The sequence below is a fragment of the Notamacropus eugenii genome, chromosome 1 (assembly GCF_028372415.1).
Source record: "Notamacropus eugenii isolate mMacEug1 chromosome 1, mMacEug1.pri_v2, whole genome shotgun sequence".
Lineage (NCBI taxonomy): Eukaryota > Metazoa > Chordata > Mammalia > Diprotodontia > Macropodidae > Notamacropus > Notamacropus eugenii.
In genome coordinates, this window is record NC_092872.1 from 462,125,595 (window position 1) to 462,150,240 (window position 24,646).

The 24,646-nt window shown below is 36.7% G+C and overlaps 1 protein-coding gene across 4 annotated transcripts in view; it reads left to right on the forward strand.

Annotated features, from left to right (window-relative positions):
• The window catches only part of PHKB (phosphorylase kinase regulatory subunit beta), a 248,296-nt gene that overhangs the window by 24,959 nt on the left and 198,691 nt on the right, over nt 1-24,646 (forward strand). For all 4 annotated transcript variants that reach the window (XM_072632135.1, XM_072632137.1, XM_072632134.1 and 1 more), the window contains 2 exons: nt 18,060-18,149; nt 20,076-20,214. In XM_072632135.1, coding sequence (XP_072488236.1) covers nt 18,060-18,149; nt 20,076-20,214 — 229 coding nt within the window. The remainder of the gene's footprint in view (nt 1-18,059; nt 18,150-20,075; nt 20,215-24,646) is intronic.

Consider the following 24,646-nt stretch of genomic DNA (forward strand, 5'->3'; position numbering starts at 1 on the left):
CCTTATTCATTTTAACAAGATCCTCTACTGAAATATAAGTAAATAAGGAAAACTGAATTTGCTAATTGAGTAGATGGGGGTGTATAAGGTCAGCTTAATATCCTTAAATACATTATATAAGTCATATTCCTTCCATAAAGGTCAGTGGAAAAAGAATTTAATACCTTTTTATTAAAAAAATACGAGTATCATGGATGTGGCCTTTTCACATCTTGGTTAAATAGATAAAATTGTGTTAATTTGATGTTTACAGCTTCCTATTTTGCACTTCATGAAAGAGCCATATTGACTAAGAGGTTAGTTGAAGAGTAGCTATATAATGTGTGAATGACTGCATTAGGGAGGTCCTTTCATATTTCTTCCAGTTCTGTGAATTTGTACATTTGTGGTAGTAACTAAGAGTCTTTTGACTGTTTTAGTTTTGCTTTTTACTGTATATAGGGAATCTTTCTTATATACATATAGGAAGATATCTTCAAAAGGTTAAAACTGATTTATAGATTTTTAGTATATCTGAGGAGAAAAAAAATAGTTCATTTACCATATTGGACTTATATAAAACCTGAGTGAATCTGACCTCAAATGTGTATTATTTTTCAGTATATTACTCCATTTTCCTTTTAAAGACATCTCATTGTGGGAATGTGACTTACATTCAGACCAATAAAGTACTTAAAAATCAGTGATCTGGAAGCTCTTTTCTGCTACAATCCCCTATTCCAAAATTTATTCAAAACATGGAGAGGTAGAATGGTTTAGTAAATAGAGAATTAGAGACTTTTAGTCTGGAATCCCTGAATTCAGAGCCTGGCTTTAGTCAGTAGCAACAAATCCCTAGACAATTCATTTAGACTTTGTTGGCCTTAGTTTCCTCTTCTATAAAATGAGGTTGAAGTTGATGACCTCTGACTGCCCTTCCAGCTCTAAAGCTGTAATCCTATGTAATTTTTTTTTCCTGCCCTGTAGGTTTTCCAAGTTGTTGTCTAATATTAAGAATTTATGACGATGTATATTTAAATTCAAGTTTAATGATTTGGTAATGCTTTGTTATTTCCCACAAGGTCTTATGCAAGGTAAAAGTGAATATAAATATTCATGTACTTCTACCTAGATACATAAAAACACATTTCTGGTCATGTGTTCTTCAACACAAAGTTATATGCCAAAATCAACATGCATCCTTTCCATTTGAAGGGAGCAAAGACAAGACTTAAAATATCTTTAATCAGGGAAAATTTAGTGGAGAAAATAGGCAATTAGTCTTTGAAACGAAGGTTCTAGATGATGCAGTGGCAGGGGATGAAACATAGGTACTGATATAATCTACTCAGTTATAATCTCATAGTGCAGTTACTATTCTGTATTAATTATTTTTGTGTGTATGTACTAATTCTTAGCTGAAATATGTCCCTTTCCCCTCCTTTGTACCCCATGAAGTATAGTGTTTACCTATACATAGTACACTCACTTAATATTTTTATTTAATTGAGAAGGGAAACAGTGAAAATAAGGTAAAGAATCCATTGTTTTTGTATTATAAATTAATGACCATCAATGGCCAGATTTCATGACACCTTAAATATCATATTTCCTTTTTTCTCCTTTCACTCTGCCATATTTCTACTTTGTGTACTATGATAGAGTGCTCATATGAACAAGATAGAGGTCTAGATAGTTTCTCATGTCCTCTCATATCATATCATGAGGATATGATCCTCATGTCCTCTCAAACCTCTCCAAAATAGGAATTACACCCTACACAAAATACAATTTCAAATGAATTGAAGTAAACATTCAGTGAACAAAAGCAGAGAGGACTGATTCCTAACCCCTACCTTGCTTAGTCTGTCCTCTTTCCCCCACCCACTCACTATGCTCCTTGTAGCAGAACTATACAAGACTACCCGTTCTTTAACACTACCACTCTCACCATACTCTCAGCGTGGTGGTGACCCAACCAACAGAAATTTGTTAAAGCCATGATGCGTGTGCGTGTTCATCCTTCATTGGTGAAGAAGATCATGCCATCAGAGAAATAATGACATGACTTTGCACTTACTTTGTTTTGAGTGAGGAAGGGCTGTACAGGCCACCAGCCTCACCTCTCTGGAGCCATCTGAATTCAGTGACCAGATATTCATTAGGATGAATAGAGATGACCTAGGATGAGCCATAACAGAGCTTGACCTTAGAATGTAGGAAGAGAAGGAACTGGGACAGGACATATGTGTGAAGTTGTGTGGCCTGGTATGCACCCGGATTCAGTTCTGGCTCCCCAGAAGTTACTTGGGGCAGAGACCTAAGAAAATCAGCCATGACAGCTTTGAGATCTAGCCCCCAGGGAGACTGCTGTTAAAGAGGAAGGAATCAGAATGTAAGCAATGGGGGAGGTTAAGGGGAAAAAAGACTGAAATCATCAAAGATCTCAGAAAGGAGAAAATGGAATCAGAGACCTTAAGCAATCAGATATACTGATGAGTAAGATATTTTTGAGTAATTTCAGACATATCCAATTCTTTACGACCCATTTGAGGTTCTCATGGTAAAGCTACTGGAGTAGTTGGCAGTTTCCTTCTTTAGCTCATTTTACAGATATGAAATTGAGGCAGAGGGTTAAGTGACTTGCCAAGGGTCACACAGCTAGTAAGTATCTGAAGCAAGATTTGAAGATGAGTCTTCCTGCCTCCAGGCCTGGTGCTCTATCCATTGCACCACCTAGCTGCCCACTGGATAAGATGCTAGTAATAGAAGTGGAGTTTGCTACCAGGTTACAGGAAAGAGTTTAGTTATCTCTGAAGAAATATTGCAAGACAAAGAAAAATGAATCAGTGCTCCTCCATAAGGCTGAGGACTCTAGATGCTGAAGAGAATATATGATCATAGGAAGATGTTTGTGAATAGCTTAAAAACAGAATTTATGACGTGCAGTAGAGATAATTGGCAGAATAGAAAAACTTGAATTTCATGATGACAAGTCTCAACACAGAAACAAAAGAGAGAATAACTTACTTGGAATGCAAATACACAGACATGAAAGGCAATCTTGAAGATGTGATTTGAAAAACAATGTTAAAAGAAAACATTCTCTCCGTATAGTCAAAGCATATTGGTCTTGAAGACAGTCTGTGTAAGGACACCTTGAAAATTATGGGGCTCAGAAGAAAATGGCAATTAAAAAACTCTGAACATCATACTTCAATAAATGCTATTTCCAGAACTTGTGAACCCAAAATACAAAGTGCCAGTGAAAATACTCCATATATCACCTTCAGGGTAAAAAGCACACAACTCTCCAACTTTAACAATTTCACTGACAAATAGTAATTTCTCGAGTGGCCAGGAAAAAGACCTTTAGCTATAAAGGAAAGGAAATCTGAATAACACAAGATTATTCTGTGCCCACCAGAAACCTCAAGAGGAAGTGAGATAATGTGTTCTGAAGAGCAGTGGAGCTTTAAGATGCATTTCAAGGTGACCTACCCTGCAAATCTGAGCCTAACCATAAATGAAAAAAGATGAACATTCTCATTAAAAAAAATTTGAAAAATTCCTGGAAAGAAAATCAGACTAGAAATCATAATTTGTGTTTCTAATATCCCAGACAAGAAAAATCCAAGAAGGGTCAACAAATACAACAACTAGGGAAACAATGAAACAACAGTAGAGACACTGTTAAAAGATTTCTTTCTAAAGGTGCATGAGCACACAGGCCTCACGTACCTTGTCAGTGGACTAGGGAGAGGAAAATTAATGATATGGATACAGAAAACTCCATTTAATGTCAAAATTTCTTAATTTTTATAGAACTTTTTCTGTTACTCTTTAAAATTCTTTAAAGGTTGACTCTTTAGGAGGAATTGAAAGGGAGGAATAAAATGGGACATGTGGTGTTAGAAATCCATTTTTAAAAGGAAAATAGTGATTATAAAACTTTAAGTTAATTGAGAAAGACTACATCAGAAACATGTTGAGATGTACAAATATTGTAATGTAGTTGGTTATTTTTTGCCTTTCATTAAACAGGCTTAGATATTAGGTAAGCTCAGAAAGCTTTCTAAATACTTGACAAAGACTTTGTTTTTGTGTTCATTGCTGATTCCTTGCATGCCTTCATTTATTAAGTCCTCTCTTTCTAGTTCCTCGAAAGGATACTTGTCAGAATGCCTTAAAATCATCTTGTTCCTGACTTTTAAAATCATAATTATTAAATGTGTCCACTTAAAGAATAAAGGGCTGTTCAGCATTGGGGCAGGCAATAAAAGTTTTCGAAATACAGCAATGAGAACTGATGAACTTTTCTGTTAATCGGTGGTTACTAAAACATTAATAAAAAAACCTGTGAGTTGCAGATTGATTCTTTCCTTGAGCTAAGATCCTTTATTGATGAATTGTGTTTGTGCCATTGCAATCTAAATTTAGATCTCAGAGATAAAATTAAATTTTTTGTTTGTTTTTGTTTTTGCTTTGATTTGACCCATAAGGGAAAAAAATATTATTGAATATTGGATAAATTGAGTTATTTTAGTCAGTGTGAATACCTGCCTTCAGGCATGGAGATTTTAGAGCCATTATTATAGTCTAATAAATGCTTGCTCTGTTTTAAGATAAGTCATAGATTCCATAATAGAAATCAATTTAAAATCCTTTCTAGTGTTACTAAAAGCTATTAAGAGACATTTCAGTCCAATCTGTTCTTATTCTGTCACTTCTACAGTGTTCAGGGAGGACTAGTGCCTCTGGTGTGAGGACTTTCCCCATTTCCTTTTCAGGGTTGTTCATCCATCTAGCACCCAACTCTCACCTGTGGCTCCAAGAAACTGTAACATGCAAAGCAGCCACATCCTGATAAAATCATATTGGCAGATGAGCTAAACCAGGTTGAGGATAAAATGATAGGACCTAAACCCATTGGTTAGTTAGGGGAATATCTGCCTGGAGCATAAAATGGTTTTCCCTGTTGGAATGGGTGGATGAGAACAATTTGTTCTAATGACCATGAAACAACTGCTAGGGAGAGGTGAGCTTGATCAAACATTGAAGATGCCAACGTCATCCACTGCATCCTTGACAATCACCAGTTTTCCTGACTTAAGTCCTGTCACTGGACTTGGATGACTCTAGAAGAGAGAGTCATGACTTTGTGTAATTCTGCCTCACTTAAAACCAATTCACATGCTGGTCAAGACATCTTTTATGATGTCATTGGTCTTCTTTGAAAACAAAGCACAAACAACATACCTAGATTATTGTGATAGCTTTCTGATTATTAGCCCTGCCCTAAGTCTCTTTTCCCTCCTGTTCATCATTCATTCAGACTGTCAAAGTGAGCTTCCTAAAAGCACAGGTTTAACTATTGTTACCTCCCTACTCAATAAGATCCAGTGGCTCTCATACCTCCTGAATCAAATCAAAATCCTCTGATTGACTTTCTTTTTTATTTCTTCTCATATTTTTAAAATTAATTTATTTAACTTTTAACATTCATTTTCACAAAATTTTGGGTTCCAAATTTTCTCCCCATTTGTCCCCTCCCCCCACCCCAAAACACAGAGCGTTCTAATTACCCCTATCACCAATCTGCCCTCTCTTCTATCATCCCTCCCTTCCCTTGTCCCCCTCTTCTCCTTTGTCCTGTAGGGCCAGATAACTTTCTATACCCCTTTACCTGTATTTCTTATTTCCTAGTAGCAAGAACAGCACTCGACAGTTGGTCCTAAAACTTTGAGTTCCAGCTTCTCTTCATCCCTCCCTCCCCACCCATTCCCTTTGGAAGGCAAGCAATTCAATATAGGCCATATCTGTGTAGTTTTGCAAATGACTTCCATAATAGTCGTGTTGTGTAAGACTAGCTATATTTCCCTCCATCTTATCCTGCCCCCCATTGCTTCTATTCTCTCTTTTGATCCTGTCCCTCCCCAAGAGTGTTGACTTCAAATTGCTCCCACCTCCCATTACCCTCCCTTCCATCTTCCCCCCCCCACCCTGCTTATCCCCTTCTCCCCCACTTTCCTGTATTGTAAGATAGGTTTTCATACCAAAATGAGTGTGCATTTTATTCCTTCCTTTAGTGGGATGTGATGAGAGTAAACTTCATGTTTTTCTCTCACCTCCCTTCTTTTTCCCTCCACTAATAAGTCTTTTGCTTGCCTCTTTTATGAGAGATAATTTGCCCCATTCCATTTCTCCTTTTCTCCTCCCAACATATTTCTCTCTCACTGCTTAATTTCATTTTTTAAAGATATGATCCCATCCTATTCAATTCACTCTGTGCTCTGTGTGTGTGTGTGTGTGTGTGTGTGTGTGTGTGTAATCCCACCCAGTACGCAGATACTGAAAAGTTTCAAGAGTTACAAAAATTTTCTTTCTATGTAGGAATGTAAACAGTTCAACTTTAGTAAAGTCTCTTATGACTTCTCTTTGCTGTTTACCTTTTCATGCTTCTTTTCATTCTTGTGTTTGTAAGTCAAATTTGCTTTTCAGCTCTGGTCTTTTCATCAAGAATGCTTGAAAGTCCCCAATTTCATTGAAAGACTATTTTTTCCCCTGAAGTATTATACTCAGTTTTGCTGGGTAGGTGATTCTTGGTTTTAGTTCTAGTTCCTTTGATTTCTGGAATATCATATTCTACTCCCTTCGATCTCTTAATGTAGAAGCTGCTAGATCTTGTGTTATCCTGATTGTATTTCCACAATACTTGAATTGTTTCTTTCTAGCTGCTTGTAATATTTTCTCCTTGACCTGGGAACTCTGGAATTTGGCCACAATGTTCCTAGGAGTTTCTCTTTTTGGATCTCTTTCAGGAGGTGATCGGTGGATTCCTTGAATACTTATTTTGCCCTCTGGTTCTAGAATCTCAGGGCAGTTTTCCTTGATAATTTCATGAAAGATGATGTCTAGGTTCTTTTTTTGATCATGGCTTTCAGGTAGTCCCATAATTTTTAAATTGTCTCTCCTGGATCTATTTTCCAGGTCAGTTGTTTTTCCAATGGGATATTTCACATTATCTTCCATTTTTTCATTCTTTTGGTTTTGTTTTGTGATTTCTTGGTTTCTCATAAAGTCATTAGCCTCCATCTGTTCCATTCTAATTTTGAAAGAACTATTTTCTTTAGTGAGCTTTTGAACCTCCTTTTCCATTTGGCTAATTCTGCTTTTGAAAGCATTCTTCTCCTCATTGGCTTTTTGAACCTCTTTTGCCAATTGAGTTAGCCTATTTTTCAAGGTGTTATTTTCTTCAGCATTTTTTTGGGTCTCCTTTAGCAAGGTGTTGACCTGCTTTTCATGCTTTTCTTTCATCTCTCTTCCCAGTTTTTCCTCCAGCCCTCTTACTTGATTTTCAAAATCCTTTTTGAGCTCTTCCATGGGCTGAGCCCATGGTATATTTATTTTGGATGTGTGGGATACAGAAGCCTTGACTTCTGTGTCTTTCCCTGATGGTAAACATTGTTCTTCCTCATCAGAAAGGAAGGGAGGAATTATCTGTTCACCAAGAAAGTAACCTTCTATGGTCTTATTTTTTTTTACCTTTTCTGGGCATTTTCCCAGCCAGTGACTTGACTTCTGAGATTCCTTTCCACACCCACTTCGCCTCCAGATCCACCCAGCCAGCACTTGGGGTCTGAGATTCAAATGCTGCTTCCCAGCCTCAGGGCTTTGGGCAGGGGTGGGGCTACTATTCAGTGTGAGATTAAGTTCAGGTGTTCAGGTCGGGGCAGGGCCACCACATGGGGCTCAGTTCCTTCAGGGGGTTTATGCAGAGACCTTCAACAATGGATCCTGGCTCCTGCCTGCTTTGGGAGCCCCTGTCTGCTGCCACCCCTGCTGCTGCCTCCCGAGGGGGCCTGAGTTATGGGGACACCCCACTTTCCTCTCGACCAGCCAAAGAGACCCTCTCACCGACCCTTGTCATCTATGGGTGGAGGGACCTGCGTGGCCGCTGGAGATTCTGTCCCTGAAGCCCGCTGGGATCTGCTCCTCTTGGTGCCGTGTGGCCAAGGCAGGACTGGGCTCTGCTCTGGTCTGGTGCGTGATGGACCTTTCGCGTCAGGTTTTCAGGTCTCTCTGGAACAGAAATCTCATCTGCTCCGTTGTTCTGTAGCTTCCGCTGCTCCAGAATTTGTTGGGAGTTCTTCTTTACAGATATTTTTTGGGCTGTGGGTTCGGAGCTAGCATATGTGTGTCTTTCTACTCCGCCATCTTGGCTCCTCCCTCTGATTGACTTTTAAGACCATTTAAAACCTTGCCTCTTCCTTCTAGGTTTCTTACCCTTTATTCCCTTCCATAAACTCTATGAACCAGTGTCACTAGCCTTCTTGTATTCCTTATACCCAACACAATTTTTTTGACTGAGCCTTAGTAATGACTGTGCCTCATGTCTGGAATGTTCGAATTCAGTTTCTCCTTATCTGCACATCACAACTTCCCTGTCTTCCTTCAAGGCTCAGCTCAAATACCACCCCCCTTTTTTTTCCAGGCACATTTCCTGATCCTAACCCCTTTCTTGCCCCTATAGTCTCCACTGCTAGTGTATTTTCTCTGAGATTGTCTTCCATTTACACTGTATATATTTCATAAATACTTATTTGTTTAAATATTGTCTTCTCCTTTAGAATGTGATCTCTTTGAAGACAGGGACTGTGTTTTTTACCTTTCTCAGTATCCCCAGCACTTAATACAGTTCCTGGTATAGAGTTTAATAAATTCTTGTTGACTGGATGACTTAGATGCATGGTCTTTCTAATCAAATACTCCCTCACTCCACTGATATGTGTATGTACACACATAGACACACATAGCAGCCCCTCTACTCTATGCAGCCTTTTCAGCCTGCATAATTCTTGGTTTCCTCCCCTAAATCCTTCACAGAGAATATACCTAATTTTCTATAGACTTTCCTCTAGATTTTTCAACATTTCTGTGCTACCATTGTAGGATTTTGCTTTTCATATCCCTCTCATAATCAGACCAATTACTTTTCCAAAAAATATGCTTTCTTAATGATAACTTTTTGCATGCAAATCAATATTGGTGCCTGTAAACTGATTGATACATGCTGTTCATCTCTCTGTTGCCTTTTATGTCAACCTCAGTTTTATTAGGGTGTTAGTGAGCTATCATACATTATTGGGTACTACAACAATGAGCTCTAATTTGTATATATTTCTGTTTTTTGATAGATGTCATCCCACCAATGTTAGTACTCCTTCCACCAGTGGAAATTGTAACCCACCTACATTTTTTATCCTGTGTGACTTATATTCTTTTCCTTTCCCAGTTCTTCCAAGAGTAGTATACTGAGCATACTGAGGATTTTCTTCTAGGTATTTTAAAATTAAATGGATAGCAGTGTAGCCCACAGGGTGTTTATGTGTTATTTATCATTCTTGTCATATGACCAGCTCACCTCCTTTACCAGTTATAAATCATTCTGATGATTTCCCTTATGTTGCCTCTTACACATTATTAATTATTGATAATATGCAGCAATCCACTTATACCCCACCATATGTTTCCATTGTCTTTTGTGTGACCTACAATTTTGATTGTTTAGATATTGATTCATAGACATAGCATCACTAGATAAATAGTTTGAAAAAATATAGATTTTCAAGGAAAAGCTTGGACTCATGGAAAGTGCTGCACACAATCCTAAATCTAGCCTGTATTCTTACTTAATTCTGGCCTCAGCTCATTTGTCCATCTGCACTGACTGTTCTGGATAGATGCACTGATAGACAAGCTCAACAGGCTGCCCATTCAACTGTTCCACTATTTTTCAGTTGTGTCCAATGCTTTGTGACCCCATTTGGGATTTTCTTGGTAAAGATACCGGAGTAGTTTGCCATTTTTTTTCCAGATCACTGTATAGATTAGGAACTGAGGCAAACAGGGTTAAATGAGTTGCCCAGGGTTATGTGTGTGTTTGTCCTTCATTGCCAAAAAAGACCTTGCCATCAGAGAAATAATGACATGACTAGCACTTGACTTTGTTTTGAGTGAGGGAGGACTGTGCAGGTAACCAGCCTCACTTCTCCTCCAGAGCCATCTGAATCCAGTGACCAGATATTCATCAGGATGACTGGAGATGACCCAGGATGAGGCAATTGGGGTTAAGTGACTTGCCCAAGGTCACACAGCTAGTGAGTGTCAAGTGTCTGAGGTGAGATTTGAACTCAGGTCCTCCTGACTCCTGCTCTCTCTACTGCACCAACTAGCTTCCCCTCCAGATAGTAGGTGTATGAGGCTGGATTTGAACTCGGGAAGGTAAGTCTTCCTGACTTCGGGCCCAAAACTCTATCCACTGTACCACCTAGCTGCCCTAATGGAGAAAATAGTAGACAAGTAATTTTATGGAAATATGGTTTCCCTAGAACATAATATATCAATCCCCATAATGTCACAAACCATGCTGTAATGTCATTTCAAGCGAACACCTATTTTAACATTGTTTCTATTGAATTAATTGCCTTCTGTGATATTGTTTCATCAAATATTCTGTTTCTACAGAACCATTTGATGACATTAGGCAAAATTTATCTGTAATCAAAATTGTCGAGTTACTGGTTTGCTAATTACGCTTTTCTATCTCTGATTTAGTCTGTGACATCACATTGCATTCCTTCAAAATATCTTTCAGATATTTAGTATATCCATTCTATTTTTAATATTTTAATTTAAAATTTTTCTTTACTCAGGAACCCCTTTGATCATTTAAGAGATTCAGATTCATTGAACATCAAAAATGGAAAGGATGCCAGAATCATCTAATTCCCAACTTCTCTTATTTGAGATAAAGAAAATGAACCCTGACAGAAATTTATCCCAAGGTTATATAGCTAAGAGCAAGGCAGAATGTGTACTAGATCCCATCTCTTGACTCCCTGGCCAGCTCTTATATTGCCTCTGAGGAAATTTATTCCTGATATTATCCTAAACTTAATATTGTCTATTAATTCTGAATATTATATATATCCTAAATTATTCCTTGCCTTCAGTTCTTTTGTCCTCCAACTCATCCTTTATTATCCTATTATAAAGATATAAATTTCCGGTTGCAACTTTTCCTAGATATATAATATCTTCTAGCTCTAATTCTATTGAATTCCTCCATGTCAATCTATCTTAATGACATTATTTTGCTTTTGAAATGAATAGAGATTGAAGACGAAATGACATCTGAAGCAAAAAAACTGATTGGTTATTTATGTATATGAGATAAAAATTAATCCTTTACCTAGAATATGTGGAATTTCCATTTTATTTTGTGATTATTTGAAGTTACAATTTTAAGTACAATTTTAAGGAACAGTATTGGAAAACAGTAACAAAGAAGAATTTTCCACTTCTTTTATGTCCATGGACCTATAGTCTCAACAATGAGACAGCATTCCAAAATTTATATTTATATACAGAACACATTCAAAAGAGATATATAATCTTGAATGTGAGGAACTAGCAAATTGAGGGGAGGGCAGTGATTGGTAAATTTAGGAAAAGTCTCATGTAGATAGTACTTTATCTGACTTTTGAAGGTGACTAGGGATTTTATGAAACTAAGGTGAGGACAGTGAGTTTATTTTGCATTTCTCTTAGTAATTTGTTTTTTTTTTCATGTGGTTGATAATTGCTAATGTATCTTTTGAAAACTACGTCTTTGTATCCGTTCTCCCTAATTTCTCCTTCATTGCTTAAGTCTTTATCCTTTTCATTTTTGGTTCTTGTAATGTGGTTTTCTTATTTTTTTAAATGAAATTGAACAGTAGTTTATCTATTTGAACTTTTTTCCATAAAACTAGCTCCTACCTTTATGTATTAGTCTTTTTTTTACTTTAAATTTTATTGATCTTCCCTTTGATTTTCAGGGTTTCCATTTTGAAATTGGAGATTTTTTTTCTTTTTCTAGTTTTTTAAATTGTATGCTTACTTCATGATCTGCTCTTTATTTTGTTAATATAAATATTTAGAGATATAAAATTTCCCCTAAGTATTGATTTGACTGTATCCCACAAATTTTGGAATATTATCTCATTGTCATTCTTTTTAAAGAAATTATGGACTATTTCTATAATTTATTTTTTCCCCTTCTTTCTTTAGGATTAGATTATTTCACTTCCAGTTAATTTTAGTCAGTGTTCCTATGACCCTTACTGAATATAATTTTATTGCATTATGATCTGAAAAGTATACACTTAGTATTTCTGCTTCTTTGCATTTTATTGTTGGTTTTTTATGCCCTGATATGTGGTCACTTTTTGCTATATATAACTGAGAAAAAGTTATACCCCTTTCTATTCTCATTTAATTTTCTCTAGAAGTGTCTCATATCTAACTTTTCTAAAATTCTATTCATCTCCTTAACTTCTTTCTTGCCTATTTTTTGGTTAAATTTATCTAGTTCTGCGATGGGACAGTTGATGTGGCTATTTCCTCATGTAACTCATTTAACTTTTCCTTTAAAAATTTGGATGTTTTGGCATTTAGTGCATGTACATTTAGTATCAAAATTACTTTGTTGCCTATGGTACCTTTTAACAAAATGTAGCTCCCTTGTTTTTCTTTTTAAATTAGGTCTGTTTTTTTGTTTTTTGTTTTTTGCTTTTGCTTCATCTGAGGTCATGATTGCTAACCTTGCCTTTTGCCTTTTCTGCCTCAGTTGAAGATAGATTCAGCTGTAGCCCTTTATTTTTTTACTCTATGTGTGTCTGCTTCAAGTTTGTTTCTTGTAAACAGCATATTATTGGATTCTGGTTTCTAATCCATTCTGTTTGCTTTTGCTTTATGGGTGAGTTCATCCCATTCACATTTACAGTTATAATTACTGCTGTGCATTTCTCCATCCTATTTTCTTCTATTTATCTCTGTTTAATCACATTAAGTACCTCATGATTTCTCTTTCATGTTTACTTTTTATGCTTCTCTTGAGCCTTGTGCTGTTATAAAGTGAAACTGACAGATTTTGGCAACAGATTGGATATAGGGGATGAGAGAGTATGGAGTCAAGGATAACTCCTAGGTTGGGAGCCCGAGGGACTGGGAGCATGGTGATGCACTCTGAAGTAATAGGCGAGGTGGGGAGGAGGAAGGGTTAATGGGAAAGATGATGAATTCTGTTTTGGACATTTTTGACTTATGATGTCTATTGGACATTCAGTTTGAGGTGTCTGAAAGACAGTTGGAGATGCAGGATTGAAGGTCAACAGAAAGGTTGGCACTGGATAATTAAGTTTGGCAAGCATCAGTATAGAGATGGTATTTAAATCCATGGAAAATGAAAGGTCACGAAGGGAAGTGGGGAGTGAAAGGGAAAGGAATGCAAGGTGATGAGAAGGCCTAGGACAGAACCTTGAGGGGCATCTGTAATTAGAGAATGTATTTTGGATGAGGATCCATTAAAGGAGACTGGGACAGAGCGGTCAGGTAGGAAGGAGGAAAGTTAAAAGAAAGTTCCGTCTTGAAAACTTAGAGAGAAGAAAGTATCAGGGAGGAGAAGGTGATCAGCAGTTAGAAAGGTCAAGGAAAATGAGGATTGAGAAAGTGCCAATGGATTTGGCAACTAAGCTATCGTTGGTACCTGGAGGGAGCAGTTCTGGTGGAATCATAAGGTTGGAAGATAGATTATAAGGGATTAAGTAGAGAGTTGAGAGGAGAGAAAGTGGAGGCATCTATTGTAGATGGCCTTTTTATGATGTTTATCTCTAAACAGCCAATAGATGTTTAGATATAGAATGATAATTAGAGGGGATGGAAGGATCAAGTGAGGCTTTTTTTCCTAACACTTATTAATATTTTATTTTTTCCACTTACATGTAAAGATAGTTTTCAACATTCATTTTTGTATGATTTTGAGTTCCAAATTTTTCTCCTTTTCTCCTTTCCCTCTCTCCTCCTCAAGACAGCAAGCAGTCTGGTATACATTATACATGTATAATCATGTTAAACTTATTTCCACATTGATTAGTCATGTTGTGAAAGAAGAATCAGAACAAAAGGAAAAAACCACAAGAAAGAAAAAGTAGTAGAAAAAAAGTGAAAGTAGTATGCTTCATTTTACATTTAGATGCCATAGTTCTTTCTTACAGCCAGTCTTTTGGAATTGTCTTGGATTGTATTGCTGAGAAATGCTAAGTCTGTCATAGTTGATCTTCACACAATGTTGCTGTTACTGTGTCCAATGTTCCGGTTCTGTTCCAAGTGAGGTTTTTTTCAGATGAGGTAGACATGAACATGTTTGTAGGCCATAGGGAATGAGTTAGTAAAGATGGAAAGGTTGAAAATAAGTGAAAGAGTAGGTATGACAGAGAGGGCATTCTGTTGGAATGTTGCTCTCTGGTTCTACTAGATCCAGATAGGGTGTTTTTAAAAATTATTTCTTGAAACATAGTGGTGTAGACTTTTTGTTGGATCACAATTTTCAAGGATTTTTTTGATTCTTAAATTATCTCTCTTGACCTTTTTTTCAGGTCACTTTCTTTTTATAGTAACTATCTGATTTTTAAATTTTAAAACAAATTTTTGATTTGTGTCTTTTCTAATGGAATTAATAAGTTCCATTTTCTCCATCTCATTTTTCAAAGAGTTCTTTACTTTGGTAACATTTTCTACCTTCTGTTCTACACTATTTTCCTTTCAGTTTTTCCTCCTGAGTTCTCATTTTATTTTTAATTAAAAATAATAAAAACCTCTTCCTCCATTTTTCCTCTCCAGTCATATATTCATTTTTGGCCAAGCCATTTTTCCACCTAAGGCTGTAATTGTAGTTGTTGTGGGTACTTGCTTCTGGGATCACTCCGCAGGCTGAATTTAGTGTGATATTTTCTTCATCTCATATTTTCAGCCTCAAATCTTGATTTGTGATTTTGTGCTCAGTCCAGTCTCCTTGGATGGGATGGATAGACTTTGTTTGGTCCTGTCTTCACTGTAATCTCCATGCTTTTGCCTCTGCTGCTATGAATAGGGTGATTAGCTTTAGTCCCAACCTTGCCTTAATCCTTGGCTTCTGATCTCTTAGTGGCCCACCAATGTTCTTGGCCTCAGCTAGACTGTCTTCTTCTTGTACTGCAAGTTGGCTTATTCTCTTGATGTAGCTCCATTAGGCCTTAGTGGGGTACTCAAGATTATGTTTGCCTTGGGCTGCCTGCAGAGCTCAGGTACTACTATCCATGTGTTGAGTTGACCCTGTTTCTTACTGGGGCTCCTAATGGTATGAGGAGTGCGTAGCCAGGTTTTGTCTCCTTGAGCAGTGATGGGTGGGAGCTGCCTTATTCTCTTCTGACAGTCTGGTTTGTAGATCTGGCTTGAGGTACCCAATCCTGAATTGGCTTATTACTTTTATCTTCATAGCCTTTTTGGCTTTGAGTTTGTTCAAGGTATCTTATGTTGGCTTCCCTGTTGTTCCCTCTCACCTACCTCTACTGGCTTCTGGCCATCTTTATATACAGTTTTGTACTGGATAGAGGAATTTACTTCCATGTCTTCAGTTTATCATTAATCTTTTGGGGATACTTTTCAGCTATTTACATAGGTTTATATGGGAGAAGTGAGGGCACTTCTGCATTTTACCTTGCCAGTTTAACTGAAAATCTCTTTTTTTGGTTCCTTAAGGGTAACTCAAAAGGGGGATGCTGGCCCCAAATATTAGCTCCTACCAGTAGTCCTTTTATACCTCAGCTGTACCTGGCTATTTCATTTATATTTTTCTGCTAAGGGATTATTTGGCATAGTGAGACTAGTATTGGGGTCTTTTTTCTTCTGTTCCTATTAGCTCCCAGGTGTCATATTGTATTGAAATGACAGGCTGGGCCATATATATACTAGTTATGAAGATAGACTGCCCATTATTCACCAGGATGTCATTCCAGCTTTCCTCCATTATAAACCCTGACTATATACAGACATTCCATTACCCCAGAGCAAGGCATTATTCTTTTCCAAAGGTTGTTCACACAACAGAAGGTAAAGAGATTGCTTCTTTGAATGTATGAGTCTTTCTTTGACACTTCTAAAATCTTAACTTTAAGATACCATAGCTATCATAGTAATTTTAGGAGTAAAATGCTTTGATTTTCTTTTATATCAGAGCCTTAGTGAATCTAAAAACATGCATGGCAACCATCCTCTGTCAAGTTTTATTTATGCTTTATTTTTGATTGCACAACATTTGTTACTTGAATGTAAAGTACATTAATTTTGACCCCATGATCTTTGTGATGTTCAAGTGCTTTTAGCAAGAAGAGGCATAATATTTAGCCTCTATACCTTAGTGTTGAGTTGTTTTCCTGTCTTTCTGCAGCTAAGAGAGTAGAGAGGTCAAGCATGTAATATTTAGCAGAGGCTTTGTGGCAAATTATCATCATTACTCTGTATTCTGTACTCTGGGTACACTAGTGCTATCATAGCAACTTTTGGTAGTTTTCTGGTCAGAGAAATAAAAATGGTCCATATTATAACCCAAATAACAGAATCTGATGACTTTTTAATACCTAGCAAAAGTAAGATGATTTGGATAGAAAAAGATTAAGTGACTGGCTGACTATCATTCAAGTATATATACTTGAAACAGCTGATTAGAATTTTTTTCCTTTCTAGTTTTTTGGAGGGATTAGTGGAGAGAGACATTAATTTTCTTTCCTTTTATAGTGTTTGCCACATTTTTATTATTCTCATAAGCTATACTTAAAAATTTTATTATTATGGACTCGACAAGTAGAAACAATTGTGAATATTTCTGTATACCTAGAACAGAATAAGAGGATTGTATATAAAACAATAACTGTTGTATATAGGTTTTTTAAAACTACGTAATATATTTAACAGAGTGTTGTTATTGACCTTCTTATCTGTGTCCGTTTCTGAATTTCCTTCTGCTCACTTAAAATTTTTTTTTAAAAAATGTTTCACTGAATTTTTTATTCTCTATTTTGCCATGAGTATCACTACCTTCTTTTCCCCCTGCATGTCTCCTCCTTCTACCCCCACCTTTCCTTTACATTCCTCCCTTGTATCAAGTATAGACAAGTAAAATAAATCTGTAGATTGACTATGTCTGAAAAAGGTATCTTATTCTGTACTTCACCTTTCTGCTCATATTCATATTCCTTGAGTCATAAATGGTCATTGCATTGTTCCAAATGCTTAAATGTTTCAAATTTATTTTCCTTTGCAATATTGTAGTATAATTTGTTGTCCTGGTTCTGACTACTTCATTTTTCCTCAGTTGTATGTCTTCTAAGTTTCTCTGAATCAGTCCCTTTTAAAATGTCATATATAGACATATACATGTATACATGTATTTCATTTTAATTAAATATTATAATTAGGTTATCCATTATTCAGTTGCTGGACTGTAACAAAAAGTGCTATTATCCTTTTCCTTTATTTTTGATTTTTGAGGGGTATTCGTCTAGTAGTGGTATTTCTAGGTCTTAAGGGTATGTACAGTTTAGCAATTAAGTTGATATAATTTCAAATTGCTCTACAGACTGGCTCAACAAATTGACACCTCCACCAACATATCATTAGATTTCCTGTAGCCTTGCTACCAGTTGTCATTTTCCCTTTTTGTCATTTTTTCCCAGTCTGATGGGTGTGAGGTGGGACTGTAGAGTTAATTTAATTCTTTTATTTTAATAATTTGGTCCATTCTTTTGATGTATGGTTGTTCATAGCTTACATTTCTTTTGAAGGACTGGGAGGCTTTTATTTCTCATAATAGTATTAAATAGACATTATTTAAAGTTTTTTTACTAGCATCTACAGATGCTTTTCTTAAACAAACCTTGGAAAGTATTTAACTGATACCTTTATGACTAGCAAATGAATATTGTAGATTTGGGGGTTTTTACAGTCTGACATAAATGAGCAGGCAATTAAATATAGAGGTCTCATAGTGGTTTGAACATAAATCTTGCTAGTGACCCCTCTCTTGCAAAGGGCCAGACTATGCTATAATGAAATGATTTGCATAATAATGAAATGGTTAGAAAGTATTAAGTTGTGTACAGGTGTTTTTGTATATTTTTTGAGTAAAAATATGGAATTTGATGGAATTTTTTTCTTTTTAGACTCGGTTTATGAACCCCTTAAAAGTATTAACCTTCCAAGACCTGACAATGAAAGTCTGTGGGATAAGTTGGATCATTATTACAGAATTGGTAAGCAAAGAGTGAGGATTGTGTTTTGAATATCCCTTTTTTTGTAGTTAGTCTTTTATATACCTATTCTATCTTTTTCTATGAAAGTATTGTTGCTGGCATCTGATTTGTTGGTTTTTTCATGCACTAAGAAGGTACATATCCATTCATAAGTGGATGAAAAAAACCCATCTCTATCACATCTGTTACTTTAATGATTGGAAAATTGTTAACATCTAAATTGTTAACATCTTTCCATAACTATTTTCTTTTGTTCTTCTGAGAAAGCAAATATGACAACCAGTTTGAAGGTATTTGATTTAATATTCCCACAATTCAAGATTTTGTGGTTTTATCAGGGTGGGAATCACCTCTACCAATGTAGTTTATAGCCCTTATACCACTTTGTAGATAGACTTCGAAGTGTGACTGTTGCTATAAATAAGGGGTTCTTGTGGGAGCAGGAACTGGGTTGATTTTGACCTCAATTTTGCATTTGTGTGTACATTAGCACTAGTGAGTGCCATTTTTTTGATAAATCTTTCCCTGATCCCTCAGTTTTTTGTTTTCTCTTTTTCTTCAAATTACCTTCTGTTTAATCATTTGTGTACGTTTTTCTCTAATAGATTGTCACTTTATTTACAATACAAATTGTTTGAGTTTTGTCTTTTATTCTGAGCATCTATCACAATGTTTTGAACACAAAAGGCATTTAATAGATTTATTTCAGTTGTATTGAAGTGTGTGCCTGTGTAAAATTATAAAGATCTTTTTGGGACAAAGTTCTGCTTCATTGAAAAAAATTAATTAATTTGCTACAAATTAGCAGCTTACAGTATTTACCTCTCAGCACTGAAATAAATTCATTCGAAGAAAAAGGAGCTCACTTTTTCATGACTTAAATTTTGTTTAAGAAGAGAATATCCTAAGCACTAGGAAAGTGTTCCATCAGTTTTGATAACAAAAAACTAGGATAGTTTAATTTAATGTATTTTGGAAGAATATAGCATTCATCCATTTAGACACTGAAAAACAGAAATGAAATAGCTTTTATGAAATGCCATTATGTATATTTGCATTCCAATTTTTATGATTTCTAAACAAAAATAGAATCAGAAATTAACTTCAGCCTGATATTTGTTTAAATGGAATTTTAAAGAAATAGCCTGTTTGCATGCTGCTGTTAGATCATGTGAGAGTGGTTCTAAAGTGTTGAAACAGAACTATATGATGTATTATATGAAATTGATCTCCTAGTGTGAAGGACAGGGACAAAATGCTTCTTTATTTGACAAAGCACCTGGAGTTCTGGGTTCTTGTTTGATCTATTGACATTTTATCATTTTGTAGGTTCATTGCTTTTGCCATCCCTGTAGAGAAAGTGACAGTCCAATTTACTCATTGCCATTCACAGTGGCAGTAGCAAACTTAGGCTGCTCTTTGCAATTTATCTAGTTCAGGCTTTTCTCATTGAAACTGATTTGTTTCCTTAGTTGGAGGGGTCCATTGAATTGACTTCTAATGGGTAATTTTCAACTACTCAACTCTTGGAATTGTCAGCAAGGTTACTGACAAAAGAACATCAGTGAAGGAGACCATGAAGTCATGTTAACTTCCAAATTCATCTGTCTAGTTTTTGATACTGCTAAAATATATTTAACTCATTTCTTCCCACCCTGCCAAGGAACAGGACTTCAAAAAGAAGAGAAAGGAATCCTATTTAAATTGAAGTGACTTTAACTGAAATGATTTTTTTTCATCTACCTTTTCATCAACACAAGTTTTGTGATGGGGAAAAAAATCATTTCAGTATTACTTTCTATGTAATTAAGAATTAAAAAAAAACTTAGCAGAACAGGATAGGATTCTAATAATAGGGTATAAGCATTTTGTCTAAAGAAAATGGATAGATTCTTTATTCATTATGGATCATGTTTCCAATTTCAGTCAAATCAACAGTGCTGCAGTATCAAAGTCCAACTACTGGTCTCTTTCCAACAAAAACTTGTGCTGATGTCCATAAAGCCAAGGTTCAAGACAGTCTTTACTGTGCTGCTAGCGCCTGGGCATTAGCCCTTGCATATAGGTAAGTGGATGTCTTTGACTTGTAACCTGCAGTCAAGCTAAATATTATCTGCTAATCAGTCCTGTTAGGAAGCTGTTTGCATTAGTTATTACTTTCTATCTCTCTCCCTTCTGATGGCAGTGTTCCTGAGGACTGGAAGTCAAATCATCCTAATTTCCTTCCACACTTGGTAATTCACAATTCACCAGCATAGATCTCTACATAACATGATATTTTGGAGACAGAACTGGTCACACCTTGATGCTGGGCTCTTTCCTTCAGGCTTAGTGGAGTGCCACAGAGCAACCCCCAACTCCAACACGTGTATTCCCTGCTATGTTCTCTCTATTCCTCACTTCTGTGACTCAGTGGCACAGAGTACTGCCATATTGTTGTTACAACCTCAACAAATTTCTGCCTTTTAGATCCTTGTCACTGGAAGAAGAAGTAGAGATCAGAATATATAGAGTTGAGCTCTCTCTGCTTGAGCAGGCTATTAAAGCCTGAGAAAATTTCTATCACTTGGATCACTTGGAGGCACTGGAAGGAAGAAAGGCTTGGAATGTGGAACTGAATCAGGTTGCAAGCTTATGGGTCATCTTGTGCAGCCCTTCTACCAGGTGCAAGTGTGATAAGCAGTAGGAGAGTGGTGAATGAGCATGAGTTAGGCATTAGTATTTATCTTGTTTGGGTTCTTAGTGTCCTAGACTAATGAGAGAGCTGAAACTGCTTATCTCTGGTACGTAATTTCTGTTTTGGAGAGATTTGAGAGGTCAGGAAGGTCAAAGAGTGTCTAATCTTCCATCTTGTTGGTCCTGTTAAGCCCTCTTATTTTATATGTGAGGAAATTTAGCCTAAGAGAAGGGAAGGGATATATTCCAAAGTCACTTAGCTACTGAAAAGTGGTTTGGCAATTGGAATCCAAGTTCCTTAACTCCAGATCCTGTGCTCTTTCTGCTACATTATGCCCCCCTCTCCCAAGGCATTCAAGTGTGTTCTTTTTGCAACCACAGTGAGTGCTACTTTGAATATTATGGTCTTGATGATACGTTTGTTTCTGTAATTGACATCTTTGAAGGAGTAGATATGCTCATGGTATCCTCTCTGGGTCAAACAGATACAAAAAGTTTATTTGTTTTTCTTAGGTAATTCCAAACTGATAGAGTTAATAGTTGGATCACATCACCATGCCATAAGCAATATACCAATGTACCTGTCTTCTGCAGCCTTTCTAACTTTGACTGTTCTTACCTTTGCCCTTTTTTGCCAATTTGAATAGTATAAAGTAAAATTTTATAGCTATTTTAATTGAAACATCTTTTACTATTAGTGATTGGGACCATGTTTTCATGTAGTTATTAATAATAGGTTTGCAGTTCTTCTTTTGAAAGCAATGCTTGTCTTTGATCATTTAGCTCTTGGGAAATAGTTATTATTATATATATACCTGAGCTAATTTAGATATCAGACTTGAAAAAATATTTTTATTAAGATATTTCTCTTTTTACATTTTCAGCATTTCTGATTAAATTCTTTACTGTTCCTTCACCTAATGAATTATTGATCCCATTTAACAAAAAAGTGTTTTATCAATAATATTTATAAGCAAATATGCTCCTGCTTTTTAAAGCAAATCTTTTCCTGCTCTTCAGTTGTCTAATTCTCCCTTAGTTGATGTCCTTCATTCAAAAACTTTTAATGTTGTGTCAGTAGCATCAGCTGTTTTTTATGGTCTCTTCTATTTCTTTTTTAGTTAAAAATTCTCTCTTGTACTGAAAAGCATAAACGACAAGTAGGTCAGTTATAAAAAGAAAGGTCTCAGATAGCCCACAATGTTTATAACAACACTTTATGTGGCAGTCTGAGGCTGGAGATATGGGAAGGCCCTTCTCCCTTCCCAGCCAGCTGAAAAACCCCGTCACTGACCTTTAGTGCCTGTGGGTTGAGGGATCTGCGAGCCCCACTGCTGCTGCTGCTGCTGCTGCGACTGGAGATTCCACCCCCAAGGGTTGTTCGGGAGCCCTGAGCCATGCACCGTGGCCAAGGCTGGGCTGGACTCCGCTCCACATCCCGTGCAACAGACATTTCCCCTGGGCCTTTCAGGTCACCCTGGGCTGGACATCTCCTCCACTCTGTTGTTCTCCACTTCTGCTGCTCCAGAATTTGTTGAGAGTCCCTCTCTACAGGTATTTTATGGGCTATGTGGGGAGAGCCTCCCTATCTGTGTCTTTCTACTCCTCCATCTTGGCTCCGTCCCCCTAGTATATCATATTCCAAGCCCTCTGATCCCTTAGTGTAGAAGCTGCTAGATCTTGTGTTGTCCTGATTGTGTTTCTACAATACTCAAATTGTTTCTTTCTGGCTCCTTGCAATATTTTCTCCTTGACCTGAGAGCTCTGGAATTTGGCTTCACTATTCCTAGGAGTTTTCCTTTGGGGGATCTCTTTCAGGAGGTGATTGGTGGGTTCTCCTCAGGTTCTAGAATATCAGGGCAATTTTCCTTGATAATTTCTTGAAAGATGATATGTAGGCTGTTTTTTTGATCATGGCTTTTGGGTAGCCCAATAATTTTTAAATTGTCTGTCCTGAATCTGTTTTCCAGGTCAGTTGTTTTTCCAATGAGATATTTCACATTGTCTTCTATTTTTCATTCCTTTGGTTTTGTTTTATAATTTCTTGATTTTTCATAAAGTTATTAGCTTGTATCTGCTCCATTCTAATCTTTAAGGGATTATTTTCTTCAGTGAGCTTTTGGACCTCCCTTTCCATCTGGACAACTCTGCTTTTTAAGGCATTCTTCTTTTCATTTGCTTTTTGGGTCTCGTTTGCATTTGGGTTAGTCTATTTTTAAAGTGTTATTTTCTTCAACATTTTTTTGGCCCCCTTTAGCAAACAGTTGACTCATTTTTCATGATTTTCTTGCATCACTGTCATTTCTCTTCCCAATTTTTGCTCTACTTCTCTTACTTGATTTTCAAAATCCTTTTTGAGTTCTTCCATCATCTGAGACCAATTCATATTTTTCTTGGAGGCTTTGGATGTAGGAGCTTTGACGTTGTTTTCTTATTCTGTTTGAATATTTTGGTCTTGTCACCAAAGTAAGATTCTATAATTTGATTGTTTTTCCATTTATTGCTCATTTCCCCAGACATTTACTTGGCTTTTGAGCTCTTTGTCAAGGTAGTTCTCTGCTTCCAGTGAGGTTGGAGGGGTTTACTGTCAGTCACTTGATTCTCCCCACAATCTGTAGTCCTAGAGCTCCAGAAACAGTTGCTGCAACTGCCTCTTCTGTGGCTGCTGCAGACTCCTCCATCCCCTTTGCTGTCCTGGGGTTGGGGCTGGACCCCGGACTCTCTCATTCAGGTCCAACAGGATTTTTCCACTCACCTTCCAATGTATCCTCAGCAGTTTGGGGTTGTGAAAGCTGGAAACCACCACATGTGCCAGAGGTTCAGTTCCCCTGAGGCCCATGCTGGACTGTGCTCTGCTCCCAGCGCAGCATAGACACTTCCTGTCAACCTTCCAGGCTGTCTTGGGCTTGAGATTTGCTTCACTCTGTCATTTTGTGGGTTCTACAGCTCCAGAATTTGTTTAGAGTCATTTTTTACAGGTTGTTGGCTGGGCTTGGGGGGAGAGTTCTAGCTAGCCTCTGCTTCTACTCCACCAGCTTGACTCCAGCCTCCTTTGATTCCCCAGAGAACCCTTATGAAGGATATATAATTAGCCAAGTTAGAGTCAGAGTTAGAACCAAGCCAGAGTTAGCCAAGTTAGAACCCAGGTCTCTGTATCACTGGTTTATGGTTCATTACATAGATTTTGTTAAATATGTTAATTGTGACAACTGCATAGATAAGAACTTAACCAGGGAATTAAATTTTTGCAGTGTATAGCTGTTAATGTCTCAACATAATTATTTTTAATTAAATTTTATTTTTTGTACTCAATGAAAATCTACCTTCTCTACCTTTCACTGAAAAAAGAAAAAGCCTTTGTTACAAATACGTAAAATCACGTAAAACAGATTTCCACATTGGCCATGTCCAGATAAAATAAATAAATCTCATTCTGCAGTCTGAGTCCCTCACATCTTTGTGAGGAGGTGGGTAGCATGTTTCATCATTAGTCTTCTGGAACTTTGGTTGGTTATTGCATTGATCAGAGTTTCTAAATCTTTCAAAGTTGTATATCTTTACAGTATTGTTGTTATTGTATGCATTGTTCTCCTGGTTCTTCTGACTCCACTCTCCATCATTTCATATATGTTTTCCCAGGTTTCTCAGAAATCATCCCATTTGTAATTTTTTATAGCACAATAATATTCTTTCACATTCATGTACCTTACCTTGTTGAGCTGTTCCCCAACTGATGGGCAGTCCCTCACTTTCTAGTTTTTTGTCAGTTCAAAAAGAACTGCTATAGACATTTGAGATTGATTTAATAAAGTCACTTTTTG